This window comes from Rousettus aegyptiacus, unplaced genomic scaffold, assembly GCF_014176215.1.
Source record: "Rousettus aegyptiacus isolate mRouAeg1 unplaced genomic scaffold, mRouAeg1.p scaffold_m13_p_13, whole genome shotgun sequence".
Lineage (NCBI taxonomy): Eukaryota > Metazoa > Chordata > Mammalia > Chiroptera > Pteropodidae > Rousettus > Rousettus aegyptiacus.
In genome coordinates, this window is record NW_023416288.1 from 55,039,894 (window position 1) to 55,059,696 (window position 19,803).

The window sequence follows — 19,803 nt, forward strand, 5'->3', positions numbered from 1 at the left end:
TCCCAGCCCCTGGTAACCATTGTTTACTTTCTGTTTCTATGAATGTAATTACTCTGGGTACCTCATATACATGGAATTATACAATATTTTGTGCGTCTAGCTCATTTCACTTAGTATATTGTTTTCAAGGTTCATCCATGTTGTAGCATCATAATTTCATTTCTTTTTAAGACTGAATAATGCCCCACAATGTATTTTTTTCATTGTAACATTAAAGAACATTTATTGCGACTTAAAAAAGTTTCAAAATTAATTACCAATGTAAGATTTTAAACACAAATTTACAGATGTTATCATCGATAAAATTATTAACACTTAGAGAATTAAAACAAATAATTTGGAGAGATATTTTAATTATAACATTGAATGTTTAAAATATATCACTGAGTAATCAATCAAAATTTTTCTTTGGCTTTTCTGATCAGTCTCTCCAAATTCATATTGTGTATACTATGGAGTCTCCTGTATTTTCATAAACAAAATCCTGTCTTTTTTTAAAAAAGATTTTTATTAAACTACAGCTAACTGCAATATTACATTAGTTTCAGGTGTGCACCATAATTGTTCAACATTTAAATACCTAAAGAAGTGATCACCGTAAGTCCAGAAACCATCTGATACCATACAATGCTATCACATATTATTGATTGTATTCCCTGTGCTGTACATTACATCCCCATGACTTGTTATATACCTGGAAATTTGAGCCCCTTATGCCCCTTCACCTACCCCCTCTTAATTTTTTTTTTCAATTACAGTTGACACTCAATATTATTTTATATTCGTTTCAGGTGTACAGCATAGTTTTTAGACATTAATATAGTTTAAGTGATCCCCCTGACTAACCTAGTACCCACCTGGCTCTGCACATAGTTATCCCGCAATGTCTTTTTAAAAATAAAAGTGAAAACTATGGCTGATCTATTGTGGCTCACTCGGATATCACATTTCCCCAGCTACACCCTTAGATGACTGGAAACGAAACTACTTCTGCACTCTGTAAACTCCCCTCATTCCCTTTTCTTTCAAAATTTCTTTCAGTGTCCTTTTCAAATATATGTGTATAATGGCTAAATTACCCGAGCCAGTCTCACAACTCAGGACTGTTTCCTCCAGGACGGGGCAGCCATCATCAGAATGCAAACTTGTGGACAGGCAGTGTCTCCAACTTTCCTGGGTGCCTCACTCCAGTCTGCAGAACTATCTCCTGTCCTAAAGGTATGAGAAGTTTGTTTCTCCTCTGGATAAGCTGACACAGTTGGTCTCCCTAATTACCATCATTAAGTTAGGACGAACTATGTATGTGTGACAAAAGGTCCTGTCAAGTCCTCTCATTTGAGGACTAGTGATTAACTCAAGAACATGCTGGTAATGGGTTTCATGGGCTTCGATATATAAGGGGGAGATTCCTTTCTGTCTTTGCAACCTCTTAGCACCTTGCCGATGACGCGCATCACATTCGGTTCAAAGCTTATTCAATAATAAAACTGTTTTCTGAGATCCTTTTTGAATTCCTTTCGGCTGAACATACATACCCCTTTGAACATCTTAAGGACTTTATTTGAACAATTCTCAAAATGCTAATTCTATTCTGCTTACATTATCTTTACTTTATTTCACATCTTGTTTTAGATCTTAAATTTCTTAAGGCGGGAATTGTTTTATCAACCTCTTTTCCTGAAGCACCAGTAGGAAAGAGGAAAAAAGTGCTGAGGAAAATGAGGCTCAAACTGTAATCTGCCCCAGGTCACAAACTAATGATTGAAAGAGTCAGATTGAATGCCAGACCCCCTTGACTCAAAGCGCATGTTCTTCCTGCCATACTATTCCATGCTCCTACCTTACATTCTTTATGATAATATTCAAGAAATCTGCAAAACTGAAAAAAATCCTGTTTTCTAAGTTATTACCTTTATCGAGAGGTTTACTGGGCCAGGAGCTGTTCTGATTTTTTAAATTTTATTTTTGAAATTATATTTCCCCGAGAATCGAAAGCGAGCCCATGAGGGCAGAGCACGGTTGTTCAAAGCTGTGTGTTGTAAGGCTTTTAATTTTTGGTCAAGGCGGCCAGGATCTTAACTTTCATTTATCGTTTGAGTGGGTGGGTTGGGATGGAGAACGGTAAATGATACTGGCCGACTAATGGCCTTGTCCATGCGGGCAACTGCATTTAATTACACAATCTAAAGCCTATACATACCTCATGGCGGTCTGTAGTACACTTAGCGGCACGTTGCTTTCTATAAAAACGAAGAGCGGAATAAAGCTTTTTTGAAAAAAAGACGACCTATACATCATTTCTTCTTAGGTCATATCTTTCTCCCTCACTGCTTTTTTCCTAATATTCCTGGCAGGTAACCCCCGCCCTCGCCCTCGCCCTAGCCCAGCGAGCGGGGTCCACAGAGCCCTCCTCCAGGTGCTGGAGGATGCCCCGCCCACCCAGCCGGCTGGCCACGCCCACTCAGCCCGCCTGTCCCGGTGGTCGGACTACAACTCCCAGCATGCCACAAGACCAGGCGCGGGTCACGTGGGCGCCCGGAAACCCTGGCCGCAGCCCGGGGAGTGAGGTGGCGCGGCGGCGGCCCGCGCGGGCAACGGAGCGGAGCTGAGTGAGCAGAGCGGCCAGCCGGAGAGCAGCGGGTCCTGGGTGTGCAAGCTACGGCCGTGGGACCCGAGCCGAGAAGGGGCAGGACCCCGGTTGGGAGCGGGGATGGGGGCGCCGCCCGGGAGGGTAGGTCAGGTCTAAGGGGCGTCCACGAGACGGGAGGGCGAGGCGGAGATGCAGAGGGTGGTGGCCGTGGGTGTGGCGCCCCGGGCCGGGCTCGTCGGACCGCCGGTGCTGCGGGGCCTTGGCGGGGTAGGCGAGGACTGCAGCGGGAGGCGAGCGGGAGGATCGGGTTGGGGTTGGGCGCGGGCCAGGGGAGAGCTGGAAGTCTGGCCCGCTGGGGCTCTTGTGCATGCTTGTGGTTTAGACCAGGTGAGGGGATCTTTTGCAAGTAGGTGGGGAAGCTTTGGGAAAGGAGGTAGAGGCCTCAGGAGAAAAGTGTTCGTGGAAAACCTGGGCTTTGTTTTTTGGGAAGTTCCATGATCTCAGTCAAGGAATTTGGTCAGATTACTTATTCGTCATTCCTTCAGTATTCTTATTGGCAGACTGTGGTCTGTTTATTCTCACTTTTGACAGAGGCTAATGGGAATGTGTCCACAGGGCTTTTGGTGTTTCCTGAAATATAAGTTTGTAGGTGATGCCATGCCAATTTTTACTGAAACGTTTATAGGAAAAAGCAAATGTTTCAGAGATGAACAAAATGATTCTTAATTGCCACCTTATGTATTCACCGTCGCGTGGTGTTTGAATTCTTTCTTTCCCATTTGTTGACTATTTACTGTGTGCCACACTCTGTACTAGGAACTCTCTTTAGAGTATCTCATTTGATCTTTAAAGGATATTGAAGCTCAAAGAAGTTAATTAAGTGGAAGGTATTGGATTCCAACTTTAATATCTTTTTGTGGGCCTCATGTGGCTTCACAGTCCACCCTTCTTCTCTTAATCTTTGATTTCTATTAGAAAGTCACCCCGAAACAGGACTTTTATAAAATTAAAGTCAGTGCAATGTCTCGTTGCTCTCTACCTGTCAGGATCAACTGTGTTACTGAACGTTTTGTTTAGTCCCAGTTCATCAGTGATAATGTAACATCACAGCGATGACCATTCACTTTGTCGGGGAGAGGGAAAGAGTTTATCTTGAAAACTAGTTGTCTCTGGAATATGTTCAAAATAGATAGGAAGAGTGTGATTTTAAGAACCTTGGAAAAGATGAGAGAATTTTACAGATAAGTGCTAGGTATTTTATATCTGTGGTGGTGAAACAATTTAGGAAAAGAGAAAAATTGCAAGAAGATTTGAGTTTGGAATACAAGAATTTTTGTGGTACAGGTAAATGGCTTCAAATTAGATATTGTGGGCTAAAAGAGACACTCGTATAAGTGTCCAGCACTGAGGTGCTAAGTAATAGGTGAACTGAACTACCCATTTAATACTTTTCCACCTACCTCTTTATACTTTGAGTATACATAATCTTTATACTTTGCAAATGTAAAAACTGAAGTCTGGGGAATGAAGTAAGTGTCCTTCTAACTGACGTCCTTTTTATTCGAGTGTAGTGCTTAAGAGACTGCTATTACTAATAAGGTGTGTGTGTGGTTTTTATTTTTATTTTTTCCCATCCTGGATTTATATCTTTAAGTTTAAAGCGAGATATTCTAATTATTGTTTTTTTTTTTTTTTTTTTAACCCAACTTGAGACATTTTATAGTTCAACCTTTTCTTCTTATACAGTATAACCTAAGGGCTAGGGTCAGGTCTGGGTTTGAATGCTTGCTTCATCTCTTAAGAGAAAGATATTACTTTCTAAAATCTGTTTTCTCATCTGTAAGATGTTGTGAGAACTAAATACAATAATGCCTGGCAAATACCTAGCACAATGCCTGACACTTTGAAAGCATTCAGTGTTGGCCATCAGTCAAAGAATTAATTCATTCAAAACATCTTTATTGATCATTCTATATGCTCTGCTAGGTGCCGGGGATATTTCTGTGGACTTAAGACAGATACAGCCACTGCTTTTATGGAGTTTGCAGATGAACCATAAACATGTGAACAAACTAGATTGGGAGATATGCTCTGATGGGAGGGAACAGATGAGTGAGAGAACGATGAGAGAGGTAGTAACTGAGGGAGACCATTTTAAATAGGCTAGATCAATCTAGAAGCTGACATTCGAGGACAAACCAGGAAAAGGAAGAGCAAGCAGTTTGTAAAGAACCAGGAGAAAAGCATTTCAGACAGTGGAACATCCATGCAAAGCCCCAAAGCAAGAAAGGACGAGAAAGGGATAAGCCGTGGGAGATGGGAGTGAGTGTGAAGGTGGGGTGCCGGAGAGGGTGGCGACCAAGGTGGGCAGAGGGGCGGAGGGAAGCATCCTAGCTTCTCACTGTATGTGCTGGCAAAGGGTTGGGAACCACCCAGCTGTCCGGTAGGAGTCGCGTGTGGCAGCTCTGTAGGTGAGGTGTGGACTGACCCCCCAGCCTCTGATAAATGGAGGAAATAACGGTGTAGACTATGTCATGCTCGTTTGTGTTTGTGCGTGTGAAGGGCTGTGTCTGGAATTTATGCGCAGGTATAGCGTCTGCAGGGATGCAGAAGGAACTAGTATCACAGGCACACTGGAGAACAGGGTGTGAGACGTCACTATATCCTTTGGCATCTTTTGAATTTTCTACTTCATGCATATAACCTATTGAAAATTAATAAAATAATTAAAAGAAGTAAGCCCAGCCTCTCCAGTCATTGCTCAAGCAGTGCTCGCCTTCATCCTTAGCCTTTTCCTGCCAACCCCAACTGTCAGCTCTAGGGCCTCCCACCCCTTAACCTTCCTACTTTACTGCAGAGGGTTGGGGGGTACAGGCTTCGAAGGCCGCGGCAAAGAGTTCTGCGTTTTGAGAAGCCATCGAAGTGTGTTGAGCAGAGGAATGACAGCTGATTGATGCTTTAAGGTTCTTTCTGGCTGACGTGTGGAGAATGATTGTGGCGGAGGGTAGATGTAGAAATAGTGGAACCTGCCTGCAGAAGGCTCTCGGGAGGTGTGCTGGGAGATATGGGCAGCGGTGGGGATGGAGAGAAAAGGATGGATTGGGGAGGTATTTTGGAGGTGATAAGGGCCGGACTCAGTGATGGGTTGGATGTGGAAGCTGAGAAAAAAGGGGAAATGAAGCCTAAGTCCTCCTTACCTTGGGCATTTTGGAGGAATGGCGATACCGTTTATTGAGATGGGGAATACCGGGACAGGAATCAGTTTGGAGCGAGGAAATGAGGAATTCTACTTTAGATGCATGGAGGGATAGCATGGGATCCACCCGGCTGTACTACGGGGAGCCCTGGGGGATCTGGGTCGGAGCTGTAGAGCTGGGAGTCGGCCGTGGTACTAGATGGAGAGGGAGAGAGAGAGAGATGCTGGAAGTTTAAAGAGAGAAGTGTGAAATAGTTGTCTCAGAGATTGAGAAAGCACAATGATTAGGGAAGTGTAGACTTGCTGGGCAATGTTGCATGCTCATTGAGGTTTGTGGTTTTGAATCTAAAAAGTGAAAGCAAGCCGAGTGTGTGATTTTCCTCTGGCCAAACTTGGCTGCTTGGGCGCAGAGAAGGAGGACAGAGGCAAGCGAGCAAAAGAAGTCCCATAAGGGAGATAGTTTAGATTCTAAGTTGGTAAAGAAGGAAATGAGGAGAAGAGGAGGGTAACAGGTAACAGAAAAAATAGCGAGGTGGTGAATTGGGAACCTTGCTGCAGTAGAATGACTGTCGGAGTGGGAGTATAAAGTAAGCAGTGTTCTGGAAGGGAAGGGAAGAGTGTTTGAAATCCCTTTGGGGAGGTGATTCAATTACTGGTCATAAATAGGAAGTAGATTTTGACTATGGAGTGGGTTTTATTGTGGGTTAGAGGGTTAAGATGGGTGGTGACAGGGAAGTGAGTGATTACCAACCTGGGTGATGAAGTGAGCCGGAAGCAGAGGTGGGGTTGGGGGGGGGCGGCGGAGAAGGTGAGGCAGGAGCCTGTGCAGTGGGGGGAGGTCAGGGTGTGAAACTGAGGGCAGCGGGCAGTAAAGCCCATGCGTGAGTTTTCAGAGAGGCTGAGGTCTGCAAAGAGGAAGGGAGGGTGTGAGAAGAATGATGGCTTCTCCTTGAGAGACCCCGGAGGAAGCGGGGTCGTTTGGGGACAGGCGGGGAGTCCACCGTGATACAGCGAAGTTTATTAACCGCACCTCTAGATTTCCAGAGAGCATAGTGGGAAGGTCGGGGAGGGACCGGGACCTCTGAGGTGCGTGCTAGGTTCTTCCCGGGGGCCGCTCCTTGTCTCTCAGTCTTCCCCTTTTCACTCCGCCTAAGTCTTCCACAGTCTTCCTAACACACAACAGAAGCTTTAAATCTTACTATCTTTGTGTTGGCAAGGACTCTAAACATCTATAGAAAAAGAACGTTTTGGAATGGTTTCCATTCTGAGGAAGTGTTGATAGGGGAAGGTTGCCTTCTGTCTGGACATGGTACACATGGAGCCGTCTTTTATCCAGCATTGAGTGCACGGTCTGGAGTGCTCCATCGTGGAAAAGACCTTTGTATGCACGATCTTCTAGGACCCAAAACAAGCTTCATCACAGATCAGATCAGTTAGTGATTGTGAACTTGCTTTGAAAAGTAGAACATGGCGCAGTGGTTGTGGATCCTCTTTGATGGCAAGGATCTTATTTTTAATAAGGTTATTATTATTTTTTTTAAAAAAGATCGTTCGTATTCTCACATGATAGTTGTTTGTTAAGTATCCATTGATTGGGAAAATGCTAAAGGCCAAGCTACTGTGGATTTAGAAACACTTAAGTGAATTTTGGTTTTATTAATTGTAACAGCATTTATATACACTTGAAAAATGGAGACGTTTGTTCAGTCTCTATTTAGAGCAGGAAAGAAAATGGTCTTTGGAAAGTAGGATGTGCTTGATGGATTCAGACTTGGGAAAAACTCTGTATGCTCCCCCCAGGCCTCAGGGCGCACAGATGATTAGAAATCACTTCTATGATGTAGGGGATAGAAGGACAAGGTATTATTATTAATCATTATAATTACATAGGACCAGATGTTATAACAGGATTCATTTTAAATGCCATTCTGCCAATAGCAGGTGAATGTTTAAAACTATTTTCCTGACGCACTTATTAAGCCTTTCCTCCAGTCACTGTAGCTCAGGAAAAGTTGTTTTATTTAGAAACTAAATCCAGACAGTCTCAAAAACAGCTCGTTAGTCATTTAAAGCTATTAACGTAACTGTACAGCTCTGAAATACACAACCACTATTGCTGAAGCAATGTAGTCCCAGCCTGTTGGCGTGTACGTTTTTGGAATTATTATTTTACCTGATAAATTATTGAATTTCATACTCCATAACTTTTCCTGAAGAACTCAGTGCAATGTTTTGAGATGTGATGTGTTTGATTCAAAGAGCTACGCTTTAGGGAACATTTGAGATCTTGCTTCCTGGCATATGTCATCTGTTTGGCTCCAGTAAACTCTTATAAAACTTCTCAAACAAACAAAACGAAGAGCTTTATAAGGAATGATTAAAGCTTCCAGTTGTTCCGCTTGTGTTTCATGTTTAATTTTGGGGATGGAGGGAAATTTAACAGTAACACTAATAGCTCTCTGTTTTGTAACTTCCTGGAATTACAGACAGAAAGTTTATTACATTTTGTGAACGAGTCTTACTTGGCTCATAATTTTGTTAACATTTTCAGGGAGAATGATTAATTGAAATTAGCTGCATTCTGCTGATGTGGGATTAAATCCTGGGCAGACCAGTAGCTAAAATAATTCTCTTAATACCTTGCATACATTGTTTATTTGAGTCTCATAACTGCCAGAAGAGATAGGCCATTTTATAGATGGCCATCTGTGATTCACAGAGATTACCTCGTCCAAGGGCTCACAGCCAGTAAGTGAAACAGCTATAATGTTTATCAAGGGTGGCCTTTTGGTGGATCTCTCAGCATTTGAGATTTGGGTACATCTACCAAGCCTAGTGGCTAGTGAAAACAGGAATTGGACAACAGTAACAGGGAACATGGCCTGGAAAGGAGTGGCCCCGCCCCTTTCCCCTGTCCCCTCATGACTGACGCAAAGTTCATTTCTTTACAATAAAAACGCTCCTTTGACGCTTCACGAAAGCCACCTTCGTTTATTTGACCTGAATCCATCTTGTATTTCTTTAGGACTAGATCTCTGGAAATTGAATTTTTGTATTGAAGGCTCTTGAGCCATGGCTGGACTGTCCTTCTTTAACACTGTACTAACCTTCACTTCCATCAGCCTAAGAGAGTTCAGAAGGCATCACACCTTGAGCTGCGTTCACTGCAGTCTCTTAACTACACAAACATTTTCTTGTCTTAATTAGCATTTCTATTTATTTATTTACATATTTATTATTATTTATGCTTACAGCACCTGGTCTTCCTAGGTGGCGTCCCACCCAAGTACTAACTAACCAGGCCCCACCCGCTTAGCTTCTGAGAGCAGACATCGGGCATGTTCAGGGTGGCGCGGCTGTAGACCGTGGGCCGTGGATCCACTGGGGCGCGAACCTTCTGCATGTAAAGCAGACACACTAACAGCTACACTATGGAACCACATCCTTAGTTAGCATTTCTTATATTACTAGTGAGATAGGAACTTTTATTTGATAAGTTTAATAGCCATTTCTTCTAAGTCGTCTATTCATTTCCTTTCCTCATTTTTCTGTTAGAACTAGTGGTTTTCTTATCATTTTGTATAAGAGTTCTTTCTGTTAGCATGTAATCTTTTGTAAAGGTTTCTTTTTTTGCTGAAAGGACTATCTTATCTCTATAAAACATAACTTTCCATCTGGTTTTCTGGTGTCAGCTAGCCCATGTGATTTTTTTCAAGGCCTAGTTATATGTTGACTGGTTATAAGTCAAAATAATTCAGCTTTTGGATGATCCACTTATCTCGAGTAATGTTAATAATGTGTTTTATCTTTCCAGAGAGAAGAAATGATGTAAATCATTCACTATCCAAACCTTAAGGTCCAGGGTGAGAAGGCAGGTCAGGAAGAACATGGCCTGGCCAGATATTTTTCAAAGAAGAGCTCTTCTCTCCCGATTCAGCCATCATCATGTTGTCGTGTTCTTGCTCACCTTCTTCAGGTGAGTAGATTGCTACAGCGTCGTTTTTTCCCCTTTGAGGGAGACATTTATTGCATGGCAAGAGCTTCATGCAGTGAGTGACATGGGCTTATGCGGTAGACTAGTTGAATCTCTGTTGTTCTTTTTGATAGCTCTAATACGGTAGTTCTTGGGGGCTCTTTTACCCATGTTTGGCAATACCTGGAGACATTTTTATTTGTCATGAGGGAAGGGATGCTGGTTGCATTTAGGGGGTAGAAACCAGGGATGCTGCTAAACATCCTACAATGCATAAGTCAAGCCCCCACAATAGAGAATTTTGGGCACCCAAAATGTCTTTAGTGCCATGGTTGAGAAAGCCTGATATAATATAAAGTCCTTTATGTGTTAAAATTTGGAGCTTGAGAGCAAAGGATGTGTGTATTTGGGGGAATGCCCCATGCCTTCTTGAGCAGTAAAAATGGTATGAGATAATTGTGGGGAACTCTGGTAACTCGTATGATGTCCCTGACCAGTCAGCATGACTTAAGAACCGTTCCTGTTTATGATTCTGTGGCCAGCCCTCAGTGGCTTGCTTTAGTGGTCTGTAGGTGACATAAACCAGGCTTTTTGGCATTGAGGGAATGTTATTCATAACCCTGTGACTCAACTCTTTTGATTATTTCTTCTGAGTAGATTTTGTTTATTAATCTTTATTGAAGGCACCACAAATGATGATGATGGTTTGTTTTTTTTTTTTTGGCAGAAACTAGGAAAATGGCTAATTATATAAGAGATAATTTTGGATGCTTGGTTTAGGGGATAGCCATTTGTGAGGGGTTGGGGGAGGCATCCATATAGGAAGGCAGGATCTAAGGAAGAAGCTCCTGAATGGCTAGCACAATGAGTAGCCAATGATTGCTAAAGATTTAAAATTCTTTACATGATTTAAAGCGGGTTGAGATCAGTCCCATCTCCCATCCTGTAGGTCCAGGGATAAGTTATAAGTGAACGTGAGAGTTCATATTGAAGAACACTAGTTTTGCTTTTGCTTAGCAGAGACTGTTAAAGTTGGCAGTCCTTATGAAGCAGTACTTATTCCTTTTTTTTTAAAAGAATTATAAATTGAATAAAACAAATGGGAACATTTCTGTGATTTTAATTAGTGCTATTTTCTTTGCTATTCATTCAGCCGTATTTCTTCTCTTTTTTAGTTATTCGTTGCTCCATGCATCAAGAAAAACATTTAGCAATGTCAAAGTCAGTATCTCTAAGCAGTGGACTCCAAGCGCTTTTAATAAATCAGTTGAACCTGCAGAGGTAAGAATAAAGTGCTGGAATGGATTTCAGAAGGGAACTGTGTTCACCTCTTAAGTTCTTTTGTTTTGTTTCATTCATGTGCTTAGGACTCCGAAGTGGCTTTCTGTTCCCAAAGGCATAAAACGCAAAATCCGCTGCCTGGTTTCTCTGTTTGCCCTGATTCAGTACCATTCCACCCAGCTTGTTTCTCCCTGTTTTGAAATCAGGCAGTTCTGGCTGGGCTATTTTTTCATTGAGTTTCATAGGTACCCTGCTCATTTCTGCCTTTGAAGTTTTGCTCTTATTCTTTTATATGCTCTTGCACCTTCTTTCCATCCATCTAAATTGTGCAAAGATAAAATGCCACTTTTTCTATGGAGTTTTCCCCCACTTCTGCTGCTTTTTTCTTTCTTTCTGAACGGTGTGTACTTTATATTATATAGCTTAATGTCTCAGTATTTCCCTACTTTCTAATTGTTTCATTTGTGTCTTGCTTAAGTGGCTTGAAGTCAGAGAGTGTACATTCCCATTCCTCGCAGTCATTAGCGGTCAAGTAAATCCATTGCTGATTGGGACTGAGATGATATTCTATACGATACCCCATCTCAGTGTACAGAGCCTCTCCACTCAGTCTTTATTGCATCCTTTGAGTTCTACTTGTGTGGAATTATTGCTATATATTAATATTCTTAGTATCATGTTTTATTTCTTAAAAATTACTTCCCTGATTTGGAACAATTTAAAATTGACAGAGATTTGAAGTTTATATGACTGTCCTACCAAAATGGAAATAAGTTATCCAGTCAAGTGCTCACTGAGTGTCTGTCTTACATTCTGTTCTAGGCACTGAGTATACAAAAAAAAACAAAAGACTAGAGGATTTCCAAAAACACCTTGTCTTCATGGAGCTGACAGTCTGGTGGAGATGTTTCTGAACAATTTTTCTCAAATTTAAGTTATCAGGAACTTTTATAAGGAAAGATAAGAACGGATGACCAGATTTCTGACTGAGACTTGACTAGTGCTGTGTGCACAGCGAGTGCATCTGAATGATCATTAATTGACTCGTCACAACCCCGCAAGGTGGAGCGGCCTCAGAGGTGGCAAACATCCTAACCTCTTAGCCAGTGTAGAATCTTTCTCTGTGGTTACTGAAAGATGCCCACTCGGCTTCTGTTTTAATACTTGCAGGGAAAGTAACTTCCTATTTTCTGACATGGACCATGACAGTTTTCTTCAGCTCTTATTATTAGGAAGTTCTTTCTTCTTTTGAAGTGAAAGTGTTCTGTTTAGTTTTGAGCCATGTACACCAAGTCTGTTCTGCTGCACAACATCCTGGGAATATTTGACGAAAACCTGTCTCCCTCAGTTTCTCTTTTTTAGGAAAGTACCCCTGTCTTCTTCAGCTCTAACTTAGTGACCCTGAGCACTAACTGTGGCATTTCAGGTACAGTCTGACTGATACACAGAACCATAGGATTTGATTTAGGCGCTTAATGTCCGGCTCTACTGCCTGAAGCTGTCTTTGTTTTTAGGTGACTGGTTTGGGGGACCCCAAGACCACACTCCCTGGTTTGGGACTCACTAGGAGGACTGACATGACTCAGCGTATAGTCATACTCAAAGCTCTGGTCTATTACAGTGAGAAGATGCAGAGCAGAACCAGCAAAGGGAAAGGCCCATAGGGTGAGGGAGGAAGCCAGGCACAAGCTTCCAAGGGTCTTTTTCCAGTGCAGTCACACAGGATGTGCTTAATTCTCCCAGTAACAAGTTGTGACGACACAGGTTAAAAGTTGTCTGCCAGGGAAGCCCAGTAGAGACTTGGTGCCCATGGTTTTTATTGGGGCTGGTCATGTAGGCACCCTCTGCCTCGTACATACAAAAATCCCAGATGTTCCGCATGAGCCACATTGTTTGAACCTTTCGGGCACAGCGAGCTGCTCTCAGCAGAGAATTATGGGAACCCTCTTGAGAGCCAAGTTCCAAATGCCAGCCCAGGACTGGCCTTGCAAGTAGGATAGTAGTCTCAGGCTGGCTATGTTAACTCTTTCCTGCCAGGAACCATATTACATTCTTAGCTTGCTTTGAACTTGGAATCACTTTCCTGCTTAGACGTTTATTTACTGACTCTGCTGCAAATAGGTTTCACCATTCTGGCTTTTTAGAACCATGGATTAAGTGGTTTGGATGGATTGGTCACGTAGAAGTCAGGTTCTGACAGTGCTGGAGAGCTGAGTGTACCCACACCTGCCCTTGTGGGGAGCAGTGCCCACTCCCCATTCTTCCTTCAGACTTTGAAGCCCAGGGTTTATTCGCTGGAGCCTGCTGCTGGGAGTGGAGAGGTGGGGGTGGTTCATACCCTTCACTCTTCCTGTGCTGTGGGGTCTGTAACTGTCTTACCTTTTTCCTTCTTGTCCAAAGTAGAAAGGTACTATGTCAAATGAGTCTGAACTCTAAAACATATTTTGTTTATATATGTTGTTAAACATTTCTGAAATGCCCTAAATAGTATCCTCTAAAAGTATTTATATGGCTTTCATTTTGATGCATAGCTATTTTAGCTATTTTAGGTGCTTTACAAAAAATGTTAAGCAGACACAGTCTCTATACCTTGAGAATTTATAATGCATCCCACTGACATGAACAAACATTGAAAATATTAATTGAACATAACATGAAATCTGTATGTATAGATAATAAAGAGGTAATGCTTAAATCTAGTGTTCGAGGACAACTTGACCTAAATTGCAAACTGTGGACAGTGCTTCTTCTGTGAGAATAGCGTAAGAGAGTCTGAAGACCTCTCCAGGAGAGAGCAGCAGGACTCATCAGGGCATGTTCATCATTCCACCTCAGCCTTAGCCACAGCTCCTTACTCAGGTTCTCGCGTAGACAGATGCCGCTCACCTCAGGCAGAGGACAAACCCCTGAGCGCCCGTCGGCGTGAGCTCGTCCTCCGCACACCACCGCTTCAGGAAGCTCTTCGTGCCGCCGCTTCCCCCACCTCCGCACACAGCCCCTGCTCTGTGACAAACATTCTCATGTAGGAAGCCCACACTGTGACCTTTCGTATGTGCCCAGAATGTCTTGCTTCCAGGAAGTTGCCCTGCATGTAGCAATTGAAGTAGCTTAGTACAGCCCCAGCCCCCACCGCACAAGAAGACCCTAGCTGCGTGCAGGCCGGTGCGTTCACACGGTGGTTGTCCATCCACGCAGGCCGCTCGCCTCACTCCAGCATCTTAAGATCATTTCGCTGATGACTTTCATTAGAAGATGGTTCACTATGTATACTTGGACCATTTCTCACCTACTGATACGGTCTCGTTCTGAGCCGTATTATCAACATAAACTTTCTTCACTAAACTTTTTTCTGGTAACCTGTTCTCTGAATCTTTTTGTTAGTCCTGCTTTGTTGTTTTAGCTTTCGGTTTTGTTTTCTTTACACGTGTAAAGTAGGCAATCAGAAGTGTATTTCAGCTGAATTCTGACAGTGAAGCAGAAAAAAGCTGTTTGATGGTCTGTCAGTGCTTGGGAAAACCACTCCTGCAGGGGGTTTGGTGACTTCTTGCAAGGATAAAGAGGCCCCATCTCTAAGTCACATTGGTGTGTGCCCAAAAGGGCTTAATCCCGGGTCCTGTTGCACCCAGCTGGTATCAGGGATCAGAGATTGTAGTCAGAGGGAAAATGTGGCAAAGTAACTAACTGGAGATATTTAGGGCTCCAGTTGGCATGCTGAAATACTGATCAGTCTTAGCTGTGTGAACTGCTTTCTTATCAAGCGTGAAAGCAGTTGTGGGGTCTTGTTAAGTAAAAGACCGATACCATAAGCCACACAGAATCGAGTCCCAATACTTTAGAATCATACTTTATATATTATACTTTGGGGATTTTACTTCTGTTAAAGATATACTTTCTACAAACTGCTGATTGTGATTTTTCTCTTTAATCTAAAATCAAAGTTTCTTTTCTATAACAACACATCTCAGAAATCATTTAGTCTAGCAGCTCTCTAACTTTCTGGTCCGCAGACCCCAAAGAGATTTCAGTTATGTGGGTTTATATTTATAGATACTTACTGTTTGAGAAATTAAAACCAAGAAATTGAAAAAAATACAGTGGTTTTTAAGTTCTCTTCAAATGAGTTAAATAAACCCACAACATGTTAACATGAATATTTTATGAAAAGTGACTTTTTCAGCACACAAAAAATCACTTAACAAGAGTGGCATTGATTGACATTTTTGCATATCTCAATGTCTGGCTTAATAGAAGACAGTGGATTTTCATGTCTGCTTCTGAATTCAGTCTCTTGCAACATGATCCTTTCAAGTCTATGACGAGAATTTGACATTCACAGATACAGAGTGGAAAAGGGAGAAGTATTTTAATAGCCATTTCCGTTAATTGTGGGTGTCTGTCTTTGATACTGTACCAGAATTTGACAAGTGACAATTTCTTAAAGGTTAGTTGCAGTGTGGAATCTGAAATCGTATTAATTAATTTTTATACCCTTACATTAAGATTCATTTGCCTATCTTGTACTTTGAATGAATCTTAAAGTGACAGGCTCATTTCATTCTTTTTCGAGGAGGAAATATCTGCTGAATACTGAAATCTGAATAACGATAGTTTGTCTTCCAGTCGTTCTTTCAAGTAACAATGACATTCCTGCTTGCATCTCTCACAGAGGCACACAGTTTCTGTAGGACAGCCATCTCGCTTTGGTGTGCGTAGTGCCGTATGAGTGAATGTTTTCCACTTCATCACGTAGAATATTAAAGATAAGTCTACCCAGGGGCCAGATTTAATACAGTCACTACTGTTTCATCAAGGACATTCTTAAGTCTTTTTATTTTTTTTTCTGTGAGCGTGGCCATGAAGGACCCAGTGATTAACAGTGCTGTTTGGTGTAACGGCCTTGATCCCTGCCAAGGCACAGCGTTTCACCCACCACGGCTCTTGCACCGTCAGTGGAAAAGTTAAGAGGAAAAAGCAAATCACGTTTGAGGGGCCTTGAGAAATACGGGACACTCGCGGGGAGCAGCGGGGTGGACGTGTTCCCATTGTGTCCCCGCAGCTCTGGAGCAGCGGCCGTCTGTTTCCCAGTGCAGAGGAAGCCACTCTTTTCCTCGGGACCCTGGATACCGTCTTCCTCTTCTCCTATGCCGTGGTAAGCTGCAGGATTCCAGGCTTTTCAGTTGAGGAAAGCTGGCAAAGGAAGTGACTTCAAGCACGAGGCAGTTCGTAGGAGATTTTGCATTTGCTGGCTCAGGAGGGTTGAGTGTGGCCGATGTTTGTATTTTGTGCCCTTGTCGTCTGTCCATTCGTTTGACAAATACTCACTGAGCACCTCGCATCTGCCAGGTACTTTTCCAGTCAGTGGGACTTCGTCAGTGGACGACACAGGAAAAATCCTACCTTCGTCGAGCTTCTGTTTTTGGAGTGGGAGTTAAGAGGGACAAACAGTAATAAATTGCTATAAATAAGTAAATTGTAGAGTGTGTTTACAGGTGGTAAGTGCTGTGGAGAAAAAGAAAGCAGGGGAAGGGGACCGGCCGGCTCTGGGGCGGGGGCGCCATGGAAGGGGTTTGGCTGGGGAAAACCTCCCGCAGAAGGGGCTGTTCGAACAAAGACCAAAAGCCAGTGAGCGAGGTCAGTGTGTAGAGGTTCAGGCCAGAGGTACAAATTTCAGAGTCCTTTACAGGTTGATGATTTTTAAGTTATGAGACCGGACGAAATCATCAAGAGAGTTGATGAGGACAGGGATGCGGTGTCAAGATTGAGCCGTGGGGCTTCTGGTGTTTAGAGGGCGGGAAGGCGAGGACTGGGCAGGGGAGGGGGGTGGGCTGGGGGAACAGTGGGGAACAGGAGAACCGGGAGAGGGGGGCGTCCTGGGAGCCGTATGTGGGTGGCAGGGGCTCACTCCCCGTTGGAGGTGGTCTTCTCCAAGGGGGCAGCCAGATCCCTGGTTGTAGGGGGCATCTTTGGTGGCTGCCGAGTTAGAGCGACACTTGGAACCAGGGAGTTTTGGGAGCATTCTGATCTCTTCTCCCCAGCATTTTATTTCCTATCTTGAAAATGCGTCCAGTTATAAAAAAGCGTTTTCATTTCAAATGTCCAGGTCATGTGAGACACTGGCTGAAAGTCCCAAAGTAAATCTCTAAATGTTTACTTGGGCGTTTGTTAGAACATCTTTTCTTCAGAGAGGAAAGTTACCGACAGAGTTGGAGCAGGTCTTAGGTCAGGTAGCCTAGCTCCTCGCCCTGGGCGTTTTCTGGGCAGAATCCCAGCATGTGGCCGTTGGGCTTGGGCCCAGTGCTCCCCAGGAGGCTTCTCTGTGAGCCTTTTGTGAAATATTTTAAGAAGCAGTGTAGTCTGGTGGACAAACAAGTTCTACCACTGTCAATGCTGTGCTAAACTTGGTTTCTCCATGGCATTTAACCTTTTTTTGATACTTAATTTCCTCACCTGTAGAGTTGTGATGATAGTACCTATCTATAGGGCTAAATAGACTTGGGAGGTAAAAGACAAGCATCATGAAAGATCAGCGATTATAGTTCTTAGTAGTGAGCTGCATGTCCTTCTGTAACCTCCAGCTGTTGGGAGCAACACAGAATAAATCGATTCCCTAATTCGAAACATAACTGAGAGATTTTCTTCACCCCCTTTATTGTGTGTAGCCTAAGACCACGAGAGTGGCGGCTGTGGAACCTGGAGTGTCGCTAAAGCCGACACATGCCTCGTCAGTCACGAGGGAGAAGCATTCATTATGGCATTTATCATACAGATAGTTTATTAGCGACACTTGTATCCGAATTTAGGTGTTTTTGGCAAGACATTTATTCATTTTATGTTTTTATGGAAGGAACCTAAAGCGTGTTGCCCTTAGCTCTTTGGTCTGCCTTGCTGCCGTGACCTGAGCGTTTTAATTCCTGCCACTCAGTGGGCGGAGAGCAGAAGGCAGAACAGTTGTTCCTGTGCTCAGTTACTTGTCGTCTCTGCCTGCCTTGCGATGTCACGAAACCCAAGGGTCAGATCAAACAGGCAGCACACGTGCTCCAGAAGCTTCTGTTCTGCAGAACCGGCTGTAACACATCTTAATTCAGAATGCAGATGGCAAAGAGGAATCCCTTTGGGAAAGCAGATAACTGATGTTTAGGAGTTCTTCTATTCTAGAAAGTGTAATGCGTTTGTATGCTTGTTTTATTGGAATTATTCTTGTCCCCCCGGCCTAGTTTCCTCTTAGGCAGTTGGGGATCGAGTAGAACATAAGTTTGCAGAGTCAGCATGTCTTGGTGCTTGAGGTGTGTACAGTAAAGTGCATAGAAACCCATGGTCATTTCATGAAACGTTTGTGAAACTGATACAGACAGCTAGTCTAGCGTGAGATTAGATTTAATTTTAAGTAATCTCTGTATTGTTTGCCTCATTGACTTTGCGATGCATCTGACTTTTTGCAGACTGTGTTGTTATTCAGCTCTGTAAAATAAAATGCTTTGTTTTTAGGGCCTTTTCATCAGTGGTATCATTGGAGATCGGCTGAACTTACGGTGGGTTCTGTCTTTTGGCATGTGCTCCTCTGCACTAGTGGTAAGTTTGAAAGTTTAAAAGTTATTATCTATTATTATTGTTATTATTACTATTACTACTACTACTGCTACTACTAGTATCAGGTATTTTAGAATCTAAGCAATCCTCTTACTTCTGTATGTAGAAGAGAATAGTAAAATTAATCTTCCGTTTTTGAGTACCTTGTCTGCCTTTTTAGTTAGCAGAGCCTTTTTAAGGTACGATTCCGATCACACCGCTTGCGGGACTCTCCAGACCCTGGCCCCAGCCCGCCTCCACAGGCACGCCTGCCACTCCGCTTCTCCACTCTGCCTGGCCAAACTCAGCTGCTCCCCACGATCCCGCAGGTTTCTTCTGCCTCGCCACTGCTGTGCCTACCTCGAATGTCCTTTTTCTCAGTTCTCCATAGCCTCCCTCCTGTCTCCTCCAAGTCACTGGCCAGCGACGCTCCCTTCGCAGTGCTTCACTTTGCTGACCCCCCTTCCGGAAGTCAGCATCCCCCTCCAAGCTCCCAGGCCTGCGTTTCCTTGAGGACACGTCACAGTGTCTGCTGCTCAGCCTGCTTGCGTCCCGCCTGTCCTGCTTTCCCCAGGAGGCGGGAGCACAGTGCTTAGGATCACAGCCTTCCGGAAGCCGCGCTGCCCGGGCTTGGTCCCTCTGCAGTTGCCTCGCTGTGATTTCTCTGTGCTTCCGCCTCCTGGTCCGAATCCTTCCGCCTGTCATGAGGGCTGGATGAGTCACTGTGTGTGCATTCGGAACAGTGCCTGGCACAGGAAGTGCCGTAGAGGGCCAGGTCCGTATTCAAGTCATCTGTGCTTGCTTATCAGGGCCTCCTGAGGAAGTTTTACTGATTGAATGAAAGTGTAGAATTTAGATTCTCTTTTATTATTTTTTAATGGCTGCCATTCATGTATAGGGAAAAGTAGGTTTTTTGGTGAACCCTACCACACGTATACACATACTATTTTTAAACCTGTTTTAAAATACTTTTATTTTTACATTTTTTGAAAAATTATAGTATTTACATAAATTTACCCTTTTTAGTGTATAGTTCTGAATTTGGAAAAACGAGTATAGTTGTGTAAGTTTTGCTTATTCCAGACTGTCATTTAAATGGAATCACACAGTATTATACATGCCCGTGCCCAATATTCCCAAGAGAGACTTCAGCTACAAATAAAACGTCCACTCAAGCAAAATGCCTGGGAAAAAAGC

At 43.3% G+C, this 19,803-nt stretch overlaps 1 protein-coding gene across 5 annotated transcripts in view; it reads left to right on the forward strand.

Annotated features, from left to right (window-relative positions):
• Positions 1-19,803, forward strand: part of SLC37A3 (solute carrier family 37 member 3) — a 40,077-nt gene that overhangs the window by 1,720 nt on the left and 18,554 nt on the right. Inside the window, exons 2-6 of one of the 5 annotated variants that reach the window (XM_016161902.2) lie at positions 1,117-1,218; positions 9,601-9,762; positions 10,935-11,040; positions 16,097-16,189; positions 18,526-18,609. In XM_016161902.2, coding sequence (XP_016017388.2) covers positions 9,674-9,762; positions 10,935-11,040; positions 16,097-16,189; positions 18,526-18,609 — 372 coding nt within the window. In that variant the 5' untranslated portion in view covers positions 1,117-1,218; positions 9,601-9,673. Of the gene's footprint in view, positions 1-1,112; positions 1,219-2,518; positions 2,732-9,600; positions 9,763-10,934; positions 11,041-16,096; positions 16,190-18,525; positions 18,610-19,803 lie in introns of those variants that run through there. The other 4 variants (XM_016161904.2, XM_016161903.2, XM_016161901.2 and 1 more) reach the window with 4 other exon arrangements.